This window comes from Entelurus aequoreus, linkage group LG06 (assembly GCF_033978785.1).
Source record: "Entelurus aequoreus isolate RoL-2023_Sb linkage group LG06, RoL_Eaeq_v1.1, whole genome shotgun sequence".
NCBI lineage: Eukaryota > Metazoa > Chordata > Actinopteri > Syngnathiformes > Syngnathidae > Entelurus > Entelurus aequoreus.
Window position 1 is genome coordinate 71427870 of NC_084736.1, and position 20235 is coordinate 71448104.

General features: G+C 39.1%; 1 protein-coding gene and 1 long non-coding RNA gene across 4 annotated transcripts in view; one reads left to right on the forward strand and one right to left on the reverse strand.

Annotated features, from left to right (window-relative positions):
- LOC133652563 (uncharacterized) overlaps positions 1-20235 on the reverse strand; it is a 105753-nt gene that overhangs the window by 12308 nt on the left and 73210 nt on the right. The gene's annotated exons all lie outside the window — the stretch shown is intronic.
- LOC133652559 (transcription factor 7-like 1-A) overlaps positions 7327-20235 on the forward strand; it is a 73417-nt gene continuing 60508 nt past the window's right edge. Inside the window, exons 1-3 of one of the 2 annotated variants that reach the window (XM_062051449.1) lie at positions 7327-7966; positions 8059-8131; positions 8199-8326. In XM_062051449.1, coding sequence (XP_061907433.1) covers positions 7781-7966; positions 8059-8131; positions 8199-8326 — 387 coding nt within the window. In that variant the 5' untranslated portion in view covers positions 7327-7780. The remainder of the gene's footprint in view (positions 7967-8058; positions 8132-8198; positions 8327-20235) is intronic. The other variant, XM_062051450.1, reaches the window with a different exon arrangement.

Sequence of the window (20235 nt, forward strand, 5' to 3'; positions counted from 1 at the left end):
TTTACAGCTCGTGAACTGATGTTAACCAAGTATTAGTATATTGTTATTATAACTGCTAACACAGACAATCTATTTTTAGTGGCGCCGTGATCACAAAGTGCTAAGTAGCTGCTTTTAGAACTGGACAAACCATCTCATAACACAAAGTTATTTTTCATTTTGCCCATTTTTATGTTTATGTCACATGAGGTGGCGACTTGTCCAGGGTGTACCCCGCCTTCCGCCCGATTGTAGCTGAGATAGGCTCCAGCGCCCCCCGCGACCCCGAAGGGAATAAGCGGTAGAAAATGGATGGATGGATGGATGGTTGTTTTATTATTATACTGTATGTGCTTTTATGATTATGATCATGTTTTATTTTGATTATTGTGTAAGCGTCTGAGTGCTTTTTAAAAGCGCTATATAAATAAAAGTATTATTATTATTATGTTGCTATATACATTATTAAAGGCCTACTGAAACCCACTACTACCGACCACGCAGTCTGATAGTTTATATATCAATGATGAAATCTTAACATTATAACACATGCCAATACGGCCGGGTTAACTTATAAAGTGACATTTTAAATTTGCCGCTAAACTTCCGGTTCGAAACGCCTCTGAGGATGACGTATGCGCGTGACGTAGCCCGGCGAACACGGGTATGCCTTCCACATTGAAGCCAATACGAAAAAGCTCTGTTTTCATTTCATAATTCCACAGTATTCTGGACATCTGTGTTCGTGAATCTGTTGCAATCATGTTCATTGCATTATGGAGAAGGAAGCTGAGCAAGCAAAGAAGAAAGTTGTCGGTGCGAAATGGACGTATTTTTCGAACGTAGTCAGCAACAACAGTACACAGCCGGCGCTTCTTTGTTTACATTCCCGAAAGATGCAGTCAAGATGGAAGAACTCGGATAACAGAGACTCTAACCAGGAGGACTTTTGACTTCGATACACAGACGCCTGTAGAGAACTGGGACAACACAGACTCTTACCAGGATTACTTTGATTTGGATGACAAAGACGCAGACGTGCTACTGTGAGTATGCAGCTTTGGCTTCTAAACATTTGATCGCTTGACCGTATGTGCGCAACTTTTTTTTGCGTATGTACGTAACTTTTTAAAAATATATAAGCTTTATGAACCTTGGGTTAGGTGAACGGTCTTTTGGGCTGAGTGATTGTGTGTGTTGATCAGGTGTTTGAATTGTATTGGCGTGTTCTATGGAGCTAGGAGCTAGCATAGGAGCTAAGAGCTAGCGTAACAAACACGCAGGTGTTTTTATGCAGGATTAATTTGTGACATATTAAATATAAGCCTGGTTGTGTTGTGGCTAATAGAGTATATATATGTCTTGTGTTTATTTACTGTTGTAGTCATTCCCAGCTGAATATCAGGTACCGTGAGTATGCAGCCTTGGCTGCTAAACATTTGATAGCTTGACCGTATGTGCGCGTCACGTACGTAACTTTTTAAAAATATATAAGCTTTATGAACCTTGGGTTAGGTGAACGGTCTTTTGGGCTGAGTGATTGTGTGTGTTGATCAGGTGTTTGAATTGTATTGACGTGTTCTATGGAGCTAGGAGCTAGCAGAGGAGCTAGGAGCTAGCGTAACAAACACGCAGGTGTTTTTATGCAGGATTAATTTGTGGCATATTAAATATAAGCCTGGTTGTGTTGTGGCTAATAGAGTATATATATGTCTTGTGTTTATTTACTGTTGTAGTCATTCCCAGCTGAATATCAGGTCACCCCCGGCTCTCACAGCATCTTCCCTATCTGAATAGCTTCAACTCCCCACTAGTCCTTCACTTGCACTTTACTCATCCACAAATCTTTCATCCTCGCTCAAATTAATGGGGAAATTGTCGCTTTCTCGGTCCGAATCTCTCTCACTTCATGCGGCCATCATTGTAAACAATAGGGAACTTTGCGTATATGTTCAACTGACTACGTCACGCTACTTCCGGTAGGGGCAAGCCTTTTTTTTATCAGATACCAAAAGTTGCAATCTTTATCGTCGTTGTTCTATACTAAATCCTTTCAGCAAAAATATGGCAATATCGCGAAATGATCAAGTATGACACATGGGAGGATCTGCTATCCCCGTTTAAATAAAAAAAATTCATTTCAGTAGGCCTTTAAGCTGATAAGCAGCTGCTGCATCGCCTCTTAGCTGGTAAAAATTAATTTTAGATTATAAATCGCAAATGTGCCATGTTATTATGAATGTGTATATTACTACATTACATATATACTGACAGCGTATATAAAAACATTGATGGAGGCTTTTGGAAGTTTATTAGAGCTCTTTATAGGCGAATTAGAGCAATTCCCATTAGCTCCATTGTTAACCGACTTTTGATAGCGTTTATTCACAAGTTAGAATGCATTTAAAAATAAAAACATAAGGGTTCTTGTCTCACATAAAGATTGTAAATAATAAACACAATTTAAAAAAATAGCAGTTGCCCTTCAAGCAAAAAGTAAAAACTAAATAAATCAAGTAAAGTTTTGTTCTGAAAAAATGTGTTGCTTCATATAGAAAATGCAACCAGTTGCATAATCTGATAGTTATAACATTAAAAGTAATGGACAGATTTGGATGAAATTGCAATCCCGTTGGTGCTTCGGGGGCCGAGCCTCCCACGGACAATGCCGAGCACCCACGTGGGATTGATGGCAAATTCTTTCTCATACCAAACAAAAACCGCCCGTCCGAGCACCCACTGGCAGAAATGTAGATCGGCGCCTATATATATATATCTATATATATATATATATATAGATATATAAATATATCTATATATATATATATATAGATATATATATATATATATGTACACGTTAGGTCAGGAAAAAACACAGAGGCTATTTCATCCCTAGTCAAAGATTACATACACTTGTGAAGGACATAATGTCATGGCTGTCTTGAGTTTCCAATAATTTCTACAACTCAAATTTTTTTGTGATAGAGTGATTGGAGCACATACTTGTTGGTCACCAAAAACATTCATGAAGTTTGTGGCCAAACAGCTACATTTTTGTTTCATCTGACATCACATGGACAAACATAAGAGAGATAAGATATCCTTGTGGAGGAAAATTCTGTGGCCAGATGAAACAAAAATGTAGCTGTTTGGCCACAAAACCCAGCAATATGTTTGGAGGAGAAAAGGTGAGGCTTTTAATAACAGGAACACCATTCCTACCGTCAAGCATGGTATGCTCTGGGCCTGTTTTTCTGCCAATGGAACTAGTGCTTTACAGAGAGTAAATGGGACAATGAAAAAGGAGGATAACCTCCAAATTCTTCAGGAGAACCTAAAATCATCAGCCTGGAGGTTGGGTCTTGGGCGCAGTTGGGTGTTCCAACAGGACAATGACTCCAAACATACGTCGAAAGTGGTAAAGGAATGGCTAAATCAGGCTAGAATTAAGGTTTCACAATGGCATTCCCAACGTCCTGACTTAAACGTGTGGACAATGCTGAAGAAACAAGAGTCAGAAAACCAACAAATTTAGCAAAACTGCGACAATTTTGTCAAGAGGAGTGGTCAAAAATTCAACCACAAGCTCGCCAGAAGCTCAAAAGCGCCTTATTGCAGTGAAACTTGCCAAGGGACATGTAACCAAATATTAACATTGCTGTATGTATACTTTTGACCCAGCGGATTTGGTCACATTTTCAGTAGACCCATAATAAATTCATAAAAGAACCAAACTTCATGAATGTTTTTTGTGACCAACAAGTATGTGCTCCAATCACTCGATCACAAAAAAATAAGAGTTGTAGAAATGATTGGAAACTCAAGACAGCCATGACATTATGTCCTTCACAAGTGTATGTAAACTTTTGACCACGACTGTATATTCAGATCGCGATGATGTAACGTTATGGGAAAATGCATTTTTAGACAATATGATTTGCCTGAGCGGCTAAGAGACACCGAGAGTAACAAGCGTTTTTTTTTTTTAATTGATTGAAGCTTTTATTAGTAGATTGCACAGTACAGTACATATTCCGTACAATTGACCACTAAATGGTAACACCCCTATAAGTTTTTCAACTTGTTTAAGTCGGGGTCCACGTAAATCAATTCATGGTACAAATATATACTATCAGCATAATACAGTCATCACACAAGATAATCATCAGAGTATATACATTGAATTATTTACATGATTTACAATCAGAAAGGTAGAAAATGGATTGGAAAGGACAGATTTTTAAAAAATTATAAAAAAAATAAAAACATTTATTTATTTATTTAGGGCTTCCAGCGGGCCAGATTTTGGACGCTGGCGGCCCGTAGTCTGGGGACCCCTAGTTTATACCATTTTATTATCCTCAAGGTATGTAGTTGCAATGGTTATTTTGTTCGAGGAAATGGTTAGCGTTGATGCGCATGAGAGCGCATGCTCAGTAGCGTTGGACAGCACTTTTTTTTTTTTTTTTAAATGGGCAGGACATTTTTCCAGAATATCCACTTTTGTTTTTTGACTTAAAGGCCTACTGAAACCCACTACTACCGACCACGCAGTCTGATAGTTTATATATCAATGATGAAATCTTAACATTGCAACACATGCCAATACGGCCGGGTTAACTTATAAAGTACAATTTTAAATTTCCCTGGGAACTTCCGGTTGAAAACGTCTATGTATGATGATGTATGCGCGTGACGTCAATGGTTGAAACGGAAGTATTCTGACACATTGTATCACAATACAAACAGCTCTGTTTTCATCACAAAATTCCACAGTATTCTGGACATCTGTGTTGGTGAATCTTTTGCAATTTGTTTAATGAACAATGGAGACTGCAAAGAAGAAAGCTGTAGGTGGGATCGGTGTATTAGCGGCTGGCTGCAGCAACACAACCAGGAGGACTTTGAGTTGGATAGCAGATGCGCTATCCGACGCTAGCCGCCGACTGCACGGATGATCGGGTGAAGTCTTTCGTCGCTCCGTCGATCGCTGAAACGCAGGTGAGCACAGGTGTTGATGAGCAGATGAGGGCTGGCTGGCGTAGGTGGATATCTAATGTTTTTAGCATAGCTCTGTGAGGTCCCGTTGCTAAGTTAGCTTCAATGGCGTCGTTAGCAACAGCATTGTTAAGCTCCGCCAGGCTGGAAAGCATTAACCGTGTAGTTACAGGTCCATGGTTTAATAGTATTGTTGATTTTCTGTCTATCCTTCCAGTCAGGGGTTTATTTCTTTTGTTTCTATCTGCAGTTAAGCCCGATGCTATCACGTTAGCTCCGTAGCTAAAGTGCTTCGCCGATGTATTGTCGTGGAGATAAAAGTCACTGTGAATGTCCATTTCGCGTTCTCGACTCTCATTTTCAAGAGGATATAGTATCCGAGGTGGTTTGAAATACAAATCCGTGATCCACAATAGAAAAAGGAGAGAGTGTGGAATCCAATGAGCCAGGTTGTACCTAAGTTACGGTCAGAGCGAAAAAAGATGCGTCCTGCACTGCACTCTAGTCCTTCACTCTCACGTATCTCATCCACAAATCTTTCATCCTGGCTCAAATTAATGGGGTAATCGTCGCTTTCTCGGTCCGAATCGCTCTCGCTGCTGGTGTAAACAATGGGGAAATGTGAGGAGCCTTTCAACCTGCGACGTCACGCTACTTCCGGTACAGGCAATGCTTTTTTTTATCAGCGACCAAAAGTTGCAAACTTTATCGTCAATGTTCTCTACTAAATCCTTTCAGCAAAAATATGGCAATATCGCGAAATGATCATGTATGACACATAGAATGGATCTGCTATCCCAGTTTAAATAAAACAAATTCATTTCAGTAGGCCTTTAAAAATCATAATAAAAAAATAATATATTTTTTTTAAATTTAGGTCCGAATCGCTCTCGCTGTTGGTGTAAACAATGGGGAAATGTGAGGAGCCTTTCAACCTGCGACGTCACGCTACTTCCGGTACAGGCAATGCTTTTTTTATCAGCGACCAAAAGTTGCTAACTTTATCGTCGATGTTCTCTACTAAATCCTTTCAGCAAAAATAAGGCAATATCGCGAAATGATCAAGTATGACACATAGAATGGATCTGCTATCCCAGTTTAAATAAAAAAAATTCATTTCAGTAGGCCTTTAAAAATTATAATAAAAAATAAAAAAAAAAGTTTTAATTTAGGTCCGAATCGCTCTCGCTGCTGGTGTAAACAATGGGGAAATGTGAGGAGCCTTTTAACCTGCGACGTCACGCTACTTCCGGTACAGGCAATGCTTTTTTTTATCAGCGACCAAAAGTTGCTAACTTTATCGTAGATGTTCTCTACTAAATCCTTTCAGCAAAAATAAGGCAATATCGCGAAATGATCAAGTATGACACATAGAATGGATCTGCTATCCCAGTTTAAATAAAAAAAAAATCATTTCAGTAGGCCTTTAAAAATTATAATAAAAAAAAAAAAAAAACATTTTAATTTAGGTCCGAATCGCTCTCGCTGTTGGTGTAAACAATGGGGAAATGTGAGGAGCCTTTCAACCTGCGACGTCACGCTACTTCCGGTACAGGCAATGCTTTTTTTTATCAGCAAACTTTATCGTCAATGTTCTCTACTAAATCCTTTCAGCAAAAATATGGCAATATCGCGAAATGATCAAGTATGACACATAGAATGGATCTGCTATCCCAGTTTAAATTTAAAAAATTCATTTCAGTAGGCCTTTAAAAATTATAATTAAAAAAAAACATTTATTTATTTATTTAGGGATTCCAGCGAGCCGGATTTGGGACGTAATCTGGGAACCCCTGGTTTATACCATTTTAATTTCTCCAGGTATGTAGTTGCAATGGTTATTTTGTTCGAGGAAATCGTTAGCGTTGATGCGCATGAGTGCGCATCCTCAGTAGCGTTGGACAGCACTTTTTTTTTTTTTTTTTTTTTAATGGGCAGGACATTTTTCCAGAATATCCACTTTTGTTTTTTGACTTAAGAATTATTTTCCCCTTGTATTGAGAGTCCATAATAAACTAAGCCTAACAACTATGTTGCAATAACTAAGTTCATCATCATTAAGCATAATTATCTTTGCAGATGTACTGCATTGGTGCACCTAATGTTGTGGCCGGTGAGTGCGCAAAAGTTGCATATTTTGATTGTTTAGTCGGAGTGTTGAGGGTTAAGAATAGCAGTGTTGCTGCATGAAGGAGAAGTGTCGGTTTTCAGAGTAAACTCCTCCTCTAAACGCACGGACGGGCTGCGCTCTTCCACTTGAGCAGCCAACTTGTTATCACGGCGCATTCTCCGGCTGCTATGTGCAGCGAAACACCCACCGCGTCCATTTAAACATTTACTTACTTAATTTTTTTTTTTTTGCACAAATTGTCAAACTTTTTTTTTTTTTTTTTTTACGGCCGCGCGTTTTTTTTTTGTGTGCAACTTGAGGAGCGCCCAGACATAAAGCAGGCACATGTAGCCATTGTTTCCTCACACATGGATCTTGTAGTGCTGTGAGTAACCTCTCCCAGGCTCGGACTGCAGTTTTTGTGTGTCCCCCGGGGGCCCCCAGAGAAGGACATCCCCTCAGGAGAGGGGACGCACAGGCTGCCAGGGACGACAAAGTTTGGACAAGTTTCGTTGCAAAATACTGTGGATTATCGCCGCCATGGACGTCAGGACCACGTCCAGAGGATGAAAAAAATGGACATTTTCTGGTAGTTAGCTTTGTCTCTCAAGTGGTTTGTTTCCGCTGTTGCGCACGTTTTTTTTTTGTGGTTTTTTTCATCCTCTTGTTTATCCAATTTACTGGTGTGCAAAAATGCCTCAGCTGAACGGAGGTGGCGGGGATGATTTAGGGGCCAACGACGAAATGATATCGTTTAAAGACGAAGGCGAGCAGGAGGAAAAGATTTCCGAAAACGTCTCGGCGGAGCGAGACTTGGACGATGTCAAGTCCTCGCTAGTCAACGAGTCGGAAAACAACAGCAGCTCCTCGGACTCGGAGGTAAGAAAGTCAAATGTCTGGTTTTTTCCCCCAGCCCCCCTCTCTCATTGTTATGTTATAAGATGACAATTCAACCAGCGTTTGTGTGTCAGCAAGCAGAGAGGCGGCCCCAAACAAGAGTTGACCAAGAAAGTTATGAGAGAGCAAGAGACTACTTCAGTGAAGGTAATAAAAAGGAGAAATAACACCATTTTTTTTTTTAGTTTGATCTAACTTTACTGTACATTTGCAGCACTGAGAAGACAGCAAGATGGAGGTCTCTTTAAGAGTCCCCACTACCCTGGCTACCCGTTCCTCATGATCCCAGACCTCACCAACCCTTACCTATCCAACGGCTCTCTGTCCCCCAGTGCAAGAACAGTAAGTTTCCACATCCTGTGCTAATCGCCACTCTTTCCTGCCCACTCTTTACCTTTCCTTGATAACTTTGGCCTGCGCCGAAACGTGTCTTGTACACTGCCAGAGCGCCATATTCCCCTTAGAGCGGCCTCTCGAGGTACCGCTTCTTTGTCCTGTTTGGGAGTAAGTGTTGCATTTGACAAATGATAGCCTAATTGGAATGGTTTCTGCCTAAATTCTCTGAAATAGTTGAAATGTTTTTGTTTGTCAGCTGCTACCCATCTGCGTTAAGGTTGTCTCGATACCAAAATGTATTTCGATACTTTTCAAGTGACACGGATCGGATACTTTTTGCAAACATACGTTTGTTATTGCAACCAAAGAACAATTTTGGCATTAAATAACATAGTGAAAATACTAGACATCTTCTCTTTTAGAGTTACGTAAGCAAACGGGTTACAAAGACCCTGTTTACACTACCCACCGAATTCGATTTTTTTCTCTGAAGTGACACGGATTGGATATTTTTTTGCCAGTCTAAACTCTCCAAAGTGCTTCATATCTGATCTTTTTGCATCAGATTCAGGCCACACCACTGGGTAGTCTAAATCCGATTGGAATCTGATCTTTCAAAATGTGGCTTCAGTATAAACGGAATGCGTCCTAAATGCAACTTTCACATCATCTTTGGGCGAGCGACGTCATTCGTGTGCCCGGGGAAAATTCTTCTTAAATTCCCTGAAATAGTTGAAATGTTTTTGTTTGCAAGCTGCTACCCGGCCATCTGTGTTAGGGTTGTCTTGATACCAATATTTTGGTACCGGTACCAAAATGTATTTCGATACTTTTCAAGTGACACGGATTGGATATTTTTTGCCAGTAGAATCGCTCCAAAGTGCTTCAAATCTTATCTTTTCGCATCAGATTCAGGCCACATCAGTAGGTAGTCTATATCCGATTGGAATCTGGTCTTTTAAAATGTGACTTCAGTATAAACGAAATGCGACTTTCACGTCATCTTTGGGCGAGCGATGTCATGCGTGTGCACGGGGAAAATTCTTCCTAAATTTGAAATAGTTGAAATGTTTTTATTTGCAAGCTGCTACCCATCTGTGTTAAGGTTGTCTCGATACCAATATTTTGGTACCGGTACCAAAATGTATTTAGATACTTTTCAAGTGACAAAGATTGGATATTTTTTGCCAGTAGAAACGCTCCAAGTGCTTCAAATAGGTACAAAAATGTATTTCGATACTTTTCAAAATAAAAGGCACCACAAAAAATGTCATTATTGCTTTTATCTTAAAATCTTATGATACATTAAACATACGTTTGTTATTGCAACCAAAAAACTATTTTGGCATTAAATACATTTGTGAAAATACGAGACATATTCTCTTTTAGAGTTACGTAAGCAAACTGGTTACACAGTCCCTGTTTACACTACCCACTGAATTAGATTTTTTTCTCTCAAGTGACACGGATTGGATATTTTTTGCCAGTCTAAACGCTCCAAAGTGCTTCAAATCTGATCTTTTTGCATCAGATTCAGGTTACATCAGTAGGTAGTCTAAATCCGATTGGAATCTGATCTTTCAAAATGTGGCTTCAGTATAAACGAAATGCGTCCTACATGCGACTTCCACGTCATTTGTGGGCGAGCTACGTCATTCGTGTGCGTGGGGAAAATTCTTCCTAAATTCCCTGAAATAGTTGAAAGGTTTTTGTTTGCAAGCTGCTACCCATCTGTGTTAAGGTTGTCTCAATACCAATATTTTGGTACCGGTACCAAAATGTATTTCGATGCTTTTCGAGTGACACGGATTGGAAATTTTTCACCAGTATAAATGCTCCAAGTGTTTCAAATCGGTACGAAAATGTATTTCTATACTTTAAAAAAAAAAAGGCACCACAAAAAAATGTAATTATTGCTTTTATCATAACATTTTATGATACATTAAACATACGTTTGTTATTGCAACCAAACAACAACTTTGTCATTAAATAACATTGTGAAAATACTAGACATCTTCTCTTTTAGGAGTAAGTAAGCAAACGGGTTGCAAAGGCCCTGTTTACACTACCCACCGAATCAGATGTTTCTCTCTCAAGTGACACGGATTGGATATTGTTTGCCAGTTTAAACGCTCCAAAGTGCTTAAAATCTGATCTTTTCCCATCAGGCCACATCAGTAGGTAGTCTAAATCCGATTGGAATCAGATCTTTTAAAATGTGACTTCAGTATAAACGAAACGCGTCCTAAATGCGACATTCACGTCTTTGGGCGAGCTATGTCATTCGTGTGCGCGGGGAAAATTGCAGCCAGCCAGCAGAAGTGACTACGTCATTAGAACATCCGGTTTCAGTGAGGGAATTATTTTTTCAGCGGCCAAATTTTTCAATGCATCACTTGTCAAAAATGTGCAAATAATAGGCTATATATTAAAGTTAAAGGCCTACTGAAACCCACTACTACCGACCACGCAGTCTGATAGTTTATATATCAATGATGAAATCTTAACATTGAAACACATGCCAATACGGCCGGGTTAACTTATAAAGTGCAATTTTAAAATTCCCGCCACACTTCCGGTTGAAAAACTCCTTTGGATATGATTTATGCGCGTGACGTCACAAAATCCACGGAAGTGGTTGTACCCCATCGACCCGATACAAAAACCTCTTGTTTTCTTCGACAAAATTCCACAGTATTCTGGACATCTGTGTTGGTGAATCTTTTGCAATTTGTTTAATGAACAATGGAGGCTGCAAAGAAGAACGTTGTAGGTGGGATCGATCGGTGTATTAGCGGCTAAGTACAAAACTTACAGCAACACAACAAGGACTACTTACTACGCCTAGCCGATGCTTGCCGCCAAACCCACGGATGAAGTCCTTCGTCGCGCCGTCGATCGCTGGAACGCAGGTGAGCACGGCTGTTGATGGGAAGATGAGGGCTGGCTGGCGTAGGTGGAGCGCTAATGTTTTTATCATAGTTCTATGAGGTCCGGTTGCTAAGTTGCTAAATTAGCCTTAGCGTCGTTAGCAACAGCATTGTTAAGTCTTACCAGGCTGAGAATTTTTAACCGTGTAGTTACATGTACATGGTTTAATAGTATTGTTGATCTTCTGTCTATCCTTCCAGTCAGGGGTTTATTTATTTTGTTTCTATCTTCATTTGAGAACGATGCTATCACGTTAGCTCAGTAGCTAAGTGTGTCACCAATGTATTGTCGTGGAGATAAAAGTCACTTTAAATGTCCATTTCGCGTGCTCGACTCTCATTTTCAAGAGAATATAGTATCCGAGGTGGTTTGAAATACAAATCCGTGATCCACAATAGAAAAAGGAGAGAGTGGGGAATCCAATGAGCCAGCTTGTACCTAAGTTACGGTCAGAGCGAAAAAAGATACGTCCATCACTGCCTCTCTAGTCATTCACTGTAACGTTCCTCATCTACGAATCTTTTATCCTCGCTCAAATTAATGGGGTAATCGTCGCTTTGTCGCTCCGAATCTCTCGCTCCATTGTAAACAACGGGGAATTGTGACGTCACGCTACTTCCGGTACAGGCAAGGCTTTTTTTTATCAGCGAGCAAAAGTTGCGAACTTTATCGTCGATGTTCTCTACTAAATCCTTTCAGCAAAAATATGGAAATATCGCGAAATGATCAAGTATGACACATAGAATGGATCTGCTATTCCCGTTTAAATAAAAAAAAATCATTTCAGTAGGCCTTTAAAGTACCACTGATAGTCACACCCACACACTAGGTGGGGTGAAATTAACCTCTGCATTTGACCCATCCCCTTGTTCCACCCCCTGGGAGGTGATGGGCAGGTTCAGCTATTCCTCGTTCTGCAGGGATGATACTTGGACGAAACATAGTTTATTTGTCGCCATGGAGACAAGGATTAGTGATGTAGAAGTAGATAACACACTACAAATGGGACGTTACCTGCTAACTAGCTATGTTTTAAAGCGCTGCCTGCAGATCTGCGCTTTAGTGTTTCTATTTCTTGTCTCCACCCTGTTTCTGCTTGAAAGTGCTGTGTGTGGGTGTGTTGACTAACATGGCGACTCGTATAAGAGCATTGTCACCATGCGTGGCGCCTCATGTCGATGCAAAAAAAGTACCGGTATTTTTCATTGGCAGTATAGTAGTACCTTTTTTAATTCATTATTACCGCGGTATGGCACATAGGTTAGTGCGTGTGCCTCACAATAAGAAGGTCCTGGGTTAGATTTTTTGTGTGGAGTTTGCATGTTCTCCCCGTGACTGCGTGGGTTCCTTTCGGGTACTCCAGCTACATGCACCTGTGGATAGGTTGATTGGCCTAGAGTGACCTTGAGTGTGAGTGTTGTCCGTCTATCTGCCTGAATACAGCTGGGATAGGCTCTTGCCGCCCCGCAACCCCGACAGGGACTAGCGATAGAAAAGTGATGGATGGATGGATAGTACCGCAGTACTTTTAGTATTTGTATACCGTTCAACCCTGATCTGCACTATATGCATTCTCAAGTCACACCCAGCAGTCACAACAATGTCATACCTTGCTTTGACATACATGGGAGGTATCGCACTGTTGTGTGTATGTCAGCTGTTGTCTAAGACTTTTTAAAAGTGTTGATGGGACGCTTGCAGGGACTTGTTTGGGTGGATAAAGTGTCTTGCTCAAGGACACAATGGCAGTGACTAGGATGGCGGAAGCGGGAATCGAACCTGGAACCTTCAAGTTGCTGGCACGGCCGCTCTACCAACCGAGCCACACCATCTGCTCCCAGTGTCACCCACACTAGTTTAAATGGAGCTTAAAGAATCTAGATAATGGGTTTCACTGTGTAAAAAGCTTTGAGTCTCGAGAGAAAAACAGCCTTACACAAATATAATATAATATAATTCACTTCGCTTTTTAGTGTGTAGCTGTAATATGCATCCAACCATGTTGTCCTTACAATTTGTGGGTCGCGATATGATACAAACATGACCGCTGCAGGGATATTTCAAATATGGGCCATAAGGGAAATAACAATACACGGTATAACGATAAACCGTTTTAAATTGGAATTAGCGTAAACTTGTGATTGATATTCATACTTTAATAAACTCACCAACATAGCTTGCTAACTAGCTTAAATGCTAACATGAATAAAAAAGACATTTACTTTTTTCCCTATTAAAAAACAACATACCCTAACCTAAACTTGTGTACAGTAATCCCTTGTTTATCGTTAGTAACTGGTTAAATGTTAAATGACTGTGATAAAGGAATTTCTAGAAAGTATGATTTCTAAATTATACCTTGAATATTTTCATAGCTATAGCATAAACACATGTTTACTACAGTTTTCAACATTATGAAAATCCTGTAGAAATGAAATAACACCATTTAGTCACTGTTTTAATCCAATGTAGTAACGCTGCCTGAGGCTTAGCCAATAAGTGGCCTCGATACTTAACAGTGGTTGGTTGGGTGTCATCTAATGGCCAACACTACTGTAGATTTGATATTTGTTATGCCTGAAAACGCTGTTGTAGAATTTGAAAAAATGGCTTAGTGAATGCCGCAATATTTGAATCGCGATATGACAAGAGGGCACTGTAAACACATTACTGTCTGAGCAACTAAGCTATTAAACTGGGCACGTTGAACTACAGACTGTGTTCGATTAGGACAAATTGATCGATTAATCGATACTTGGAAGAGTTTGACACAGAGGTCTCAAGTGAATTTGCGTGATGTCACATAAACCGAAAGTGAAGCGCGCCACATCCGTTTTTGCATTATCAATTAAAAAAGATTTTAAAACCTCCAAATATTTAAACAGAAAATACTCAAATAAAAATAATATGGCTCTTAATAATTTGTACCAATATTTTGTTTCTTCTGCCAAGAAAGTTTATTTCATTAGTATTTATCTTTGAAAAACTTGGTTAAAATAGTTCAGTGTGTGTATAAGTACTTTTTGAGCACATTCAACATACCGTTTCTATAAACGTGATCTGACATTTTCATATCGTTACGTCCCTACGTGCTGTTAAAACATGCAAAGCTAAATACTGTTAGATGATCAAAATCTTGCAGAATGATAGTTTCCTAAATAGGACACAAGTTTCTAAAAATGTTCCAAGTTGGAGAGCTGTTTCTCACATTTTATCCATCCCCCATCTCCTTGTCACCCCCCAAAAAACAAGTACTTTCGTTAAGGCCCGTGGGCATCGAACTGAAAAGACCCCCCTCCCGTTTTTTTTCCCGTCGTCTTTTCACTGTTGCAGGCCCACCACTCCCCTCGCCTCGCCTCCCTGTACCTTCCATTCAATTAGAAAGGCGTTAGTTGACCATTGTTATTCTGAGCAGTCTTGATGGCTTCATTGGAGGTCTCCATTGGGGCTCATTAACTAAATAGTTACTTTGCTCTCTCTTGGACGTACATCACAACTTGTAGCACTTATAAATTATTGCTTTTGGTCACTATGGTCAGTATAAATACACATCTTACTGTATGTATTTGTGATATTTTTTTTTACATCTTTGTATTATTTGTTATATTTTGGTTTGTGCATCTGATTGTTGAAACATAGTGAGAAATGTAAAGTTGAGACTCTCCACATGGGCAAAAAAGAATGAGGTCAACGGGACAGAGTGAGCTGACTGCGTCCATCGTCACCGTAGCAGACAAAGGCTGGCATACTTAAGAGCCATCTTGGGGTCTCCACATTGCCCAGTGGGGGTCTAATTGATGAGAGGGGTTTTCATTTAGAACTCAGAGCTTGGTTTGTCTGCCCCATGGATACATTTCAGAGCAGTAAAACGGTAACTTCTTTCACGTTTGGCCGACGGTTTAAGTTCTGAGTTTTACAGTTACATTCGTCACATGCATGTATGTCGAAAACACAGAATGTCCTGTGAGATAAGAGTTCCCTTAAGGGTGCTCTAATATATGCTGTCATCCCTTGAGTCTGGAGAGACAAGCAATCCATTTGCCTGAGAGCATTTTATTTACTGTGCCCTGTTGCTTTGGGCCTGACAGGTTTGTTTTATGCACAGAGTATTTGTGCAACAGGAGACAGATAGTGTGATTAATAGCAGGTAACCAGATCTGCCGCTTTCGCTCCCTTGTTGGGTGCTGCCGTTTAATTGGTTTAAAGAGCAAAAGGTGTTTGTGGTTACATGTACAACAATGTGTGCCAGTGTGTTTGTCTTTGAATAGCCTGTATTTGTTCATAGCCAATTGGTGTCAAGCAATTTAAGGCAGCAGTTTCCTTTATGACATAATAAATTCAGTGGTAAGTGTGATCGGTTGATACAGATTAAATGTGTTTATAGTGAGTGCTATTGGCTATATCTAAATAAGGAACCATAATATTAATAATATGGGTTCTCACTCTGTGAAGCGCTTTGAGTGCCTAGAAAAGCGCTATATAAATCTAATCCATTATTATTATTATTAATATCACCTTAGTTTGGACTAGAGCCGTCACTAACGATTTATCTTTTAACACCATTTTTTAATAGTCGACTAATTTAAATGACCAATTAAACAAATGTTCATTTACACTTGCATATTTTTGCTTACAAGTTAACAATAATTGAAACATTTCAACAAATTAGATAATACAATGTGGTTACAGTGGCAGTACTGGCCATACTAATACTGATCACAATGTTGATTACTAGAAAATATTTAAGTTTATTGAATGATTTTGCTTTTTAAATATTTAATTTTATATAGAAAAAAATACGATATTTAAACATTTCCCTATTCTATTTTATTACATAGAATTGTTTGAACAAAAAAAAGTCCATAGTCAAATAGTGAGCGATTATATTTGCGAATACAAGACAAATCAAAGGACTATTGCTTATGATCTATCTAGCAACAGATCATTATTATATTAACCTCTTTCTACACTCTTACTAAACTACTTTCATGTTCATAGTTGCTTTTTGTCTGCTTTAACGCACTTTCATCTACACTTCTTAAGTTTTCTAATCACTTATTTCTTGTGGTTGCTTAAGCTAGCTTTGCGGCTAGTTTAGCAATTAGCATACCTCCTTGTCTGCTCCTACTTGCTTTTACTCTGTGTGTAATATGTTTAGCCTCTTCTTCCAGTCCTCCAGTGATAATGAACTTGTATTTTATTTTTCACAATGAAGGTGATGATTATTAACTTAGGCTAATGCAGTGATTCTCAAACTGCCGTACGGTACGCGGGCTCCATCTAGTGGTACGCCAAATGATCAATTAAAGTACATTGTTTTATTTGCCTATATTCAAACAGAGTGTTGCTGTTCAAACTGCGTAGCCAAACATGTTAAAGATACCTTTTAAATAAAACCTATGCCTTGTTTTTAATTTATACTCAGGCCTACTACGTTACTGTATTTTAATGTTGGTCATTATGGTGGTATTTGGAGAGCTAAATGTTTCTGAGGTGGTACTTGGTAAAAAAAAGTTTGAGAACCACTGGGCAAGTGGCTTTGCACTGTATTAATATACAGCCGGGCACCAAAAATAAATCAACCAATAGGGATAATTTTTTGAGAACAGCACAAAAAAAGGAGAAAATACATTTATCGGAATTGGCCTATCACATACTTTTTTTGCGTAAATTTGCCGATACTGATTGGTGGCCAACTGATTGGCACATCTCTAAGAGCCTACGGAATATGTAAATAATAATCAGGCAGTGACTTCCCCGTGTGTGCGACACACTTAAGGATTGAAAGCCCAGCTTTTAAATTTGGATGTGGCGAGCCTATCATGAGCAATGAGAGACGGGCCTACATGGGATCAGCACAGACTTCCCCTGAGGGCCAAGCATAACTGATTTAAAGCCCGCTCCGAGCTGACATTCCGCTGTAATCCACCGAGGGTTGAGGAGGAGGTTTTATGTTTGCAGAGATGTTCCAGCAGACGGCTGCCTGCTCAGGGGGCGGAGGTTTGTCCCACCGAGTCTAAATCCAGCCCGTTGTTTGTCAATCCACTGACGTGATCATCACCTCATTGTTCCAGTAGTGACACAGCAGTGCCAGATTTAATGCCTGAATCTGCTTCATGGCCACGTCTGACAGCCTCATCAGCACTTTGAAACAATTCTGCAAGTAGCATCATCATCATCATCATCGCCACTAAAGAGTGAAATGCCTCTTGTGTGTGAGAAGTGTCGAGTAAGCAAGAGTGAGGTTGGCCACGCAAATATATCTTCATCAAGTACACAAACTCCTGAGCATGATTGTTGAATAGGATTTTGTGTGCGTGATCGAGATATGAATGGAGAGCTTGTGGAAGTCTGAACATGTCAGGGGCTACAATTGCATGCCTTTCTGGATTCTTTTTTCTTTCTCTTGTGTTGCTTTTGCCGCTTAAAACAGACAAAGAAAAGTCAACACAGACATTGTCCTGATGAATAAAAGGGCCTCTCCCTACATAAACACATGCTGTTGGTGTGGAGGTGTCTTTTCATCAGGTTTCGCCGTCTATTCACCTTGGTACGCACGTGTGTGTGTGTGTGTGCGCGCGCGTGCACCCGTGTGTGTTGCACGTATCAAGTCTGCGAGGGTTACTGGAGGCTGTGATGGCGTGTTCAGGTGAAGCCCTGTGGATATTTTGCAACAGAGGCAACAGTGTCCTGCACTCACATTCTGACAACCCCCAGCGTTGTATTCGACGGCTGCAAGTAATCTCAATGCTGGAGTGCAAATATTTTTTCAGCCAAGCACTGTGTCAACAGAGGCAACATTTCTGACTGGCTATATAGTTTTTAAAAGATTTTTCCTTCAAAGGCAAACACGTCTACATCAGTTTAGTGGCACTGATTAATTAGCAGCAGATTGGCAGAAACCGCAGCAATGTCAGTACTGGCTTGAATCCTTGTTAACATTCGATTCAATCATATATTGATTTGGGGATCAGTATTACAATAGAAATGTAAGTAACATGTTATTAAAAGGTACCTATGCTGATGCTAATCTACATTTAAAACACTTTCTTGTAATCCAGGTCAGTGGTTCTCAAACTGTGGTGCTACGCTGGCTCCAGCTAGTGGTATGCCTAAGAAAGACTTGGATAAATATTTAAACACAGTGTTACTGTTCAAACTGTGTATAATGTTACAGTGGCCAAACATTTTAAATATACTTGTTAAATGAAACATCTGCCTGTGTTTTAATGAATAGTTAGACCAGGGGTCACCAACGCGGTGCCCGCAGGCACCAGGTAGCCCGTTAGGACCAGATGAGTAGCCCGCTGGCCTGTTCTAAAAATAGCTCAAATAGCAGCACTTACCAGTGAACTGCCTCTATTTTTTAAATTTGATTTGTTTACTAGCATGCTGGTCTCGCTTTTCCGACATTTTTAATTATAAGAGAGACAAAACTCAAATAGAATTTGAAAATCCAAGAAAATATTTTAAAGACTTGGTCTTCACTTGTTTAAATAAATTCATTAATTTTTTTACTTTGCTTTTTATAACTTTCAGAAAGACAATTTTAGAGAAAAAATACAACCTTAAAAATGATTTTAGGATTTTAAAACACCTATACCTTTTTACCTTTCAAATTCCTTCCTCTTCTTTCCTAACAATTTAAATCAATGTTCAAGTAAATTATTATTTTTTATTACAAAGAATAATACATTTTTTAAAATTTAATTCTTCATTTTAGCTTCTGTTTTTTCGACGAAGAATATTTGTGAAATATTTCTTCAAACTTATTATGATTAAAATTTTAAAAAATTATTCTGGCAAATCTAGAAAATCTGTAGAATCAAATTTAAATCTTATTTCAAAGTCTTTTGAATTTCTTTTAAAATTTTTGTTCTGGAAAATCTAGAAGAAATAATGATTTGTCTTTGTTAGAAATATAGCTTGGTCCAATTTGTTATATATTCTAACAAAGTGCAGATTGGATTTTAACCTATTTAAAACATGTCATCAAAATTATAAAATTAATCTTAATCAGGAAAAAATACTAATGATGTTCCATAAATTATTTATTAAATTTTTTCAAAAAGATTCGAATTACCTAGTTTTTCTCTTCTTTTTCTCGGTTGAGTCGAAATTGAAGATAAACTGTTTCAAAATTTAATTGTAATTTTTTTTCGTGTTTTTTCCTCTTTTAAACCGTTCAATTAAGTGTAAATATCATTAATTATTAATAATAACATAGTTAAAAGTAAATTGAGCAAATTGGCTATTTCTGGCAATTTATTTAAGTGTGTATCAAACTGGTAGCCCTGCGCATTAATCAGTACCCAAGAAGTAGCTCTTGGTTTCAAAAAGGTTGGTGACCCCTGAGTTAGACCAACTACGCTACTGTACTTTAATGTTAGTCATTATGGTGGTACTTGGAGAGCCCAGGTGTTTTCTGAGGTGGTACTTGGTAGTCCTTTGCAATGTTTTAAAAATATTAACGTCTCTAAAAGTCATGGAAGTGTAAAAATGTGTTAAACGATTTTAATATTAAATTGCAACTGATGCGACGCATTCGTCCACATTAGGGCGGACCGGTATACCGGTATTATAGTCAATACTGTTATATTTTAGAAAGCGGTATATATTTGAGACATTACCACCATACTGGTATCTTTCGATGTGCCTTTGTTACGGCCGTTTGCTCCTCTCTGCGCCTGACAGGCGAAGCACAGGACATCCTCTTTAGCTCATCCCCTCCCCTTGCGTGTTTATGTAGACTTCTCTAACGCAACATGACGCATCACAACAAATAAAAAAATAAAAAATGACGATGCGGTTTCGACTTCTCGACTACCGAGTGATAGAATGCTTTGGTCAGCGACTTCATTTGGCTATTGGTGAGTGGTTAAAGCTTTATTTAAGAACGTATGAATCTCCTTGTAACGACTTTGTCACTAATCTCATCAATTTATGTTAGCAACTTAGCACAGAAGCTAACGATACCTCCTCTC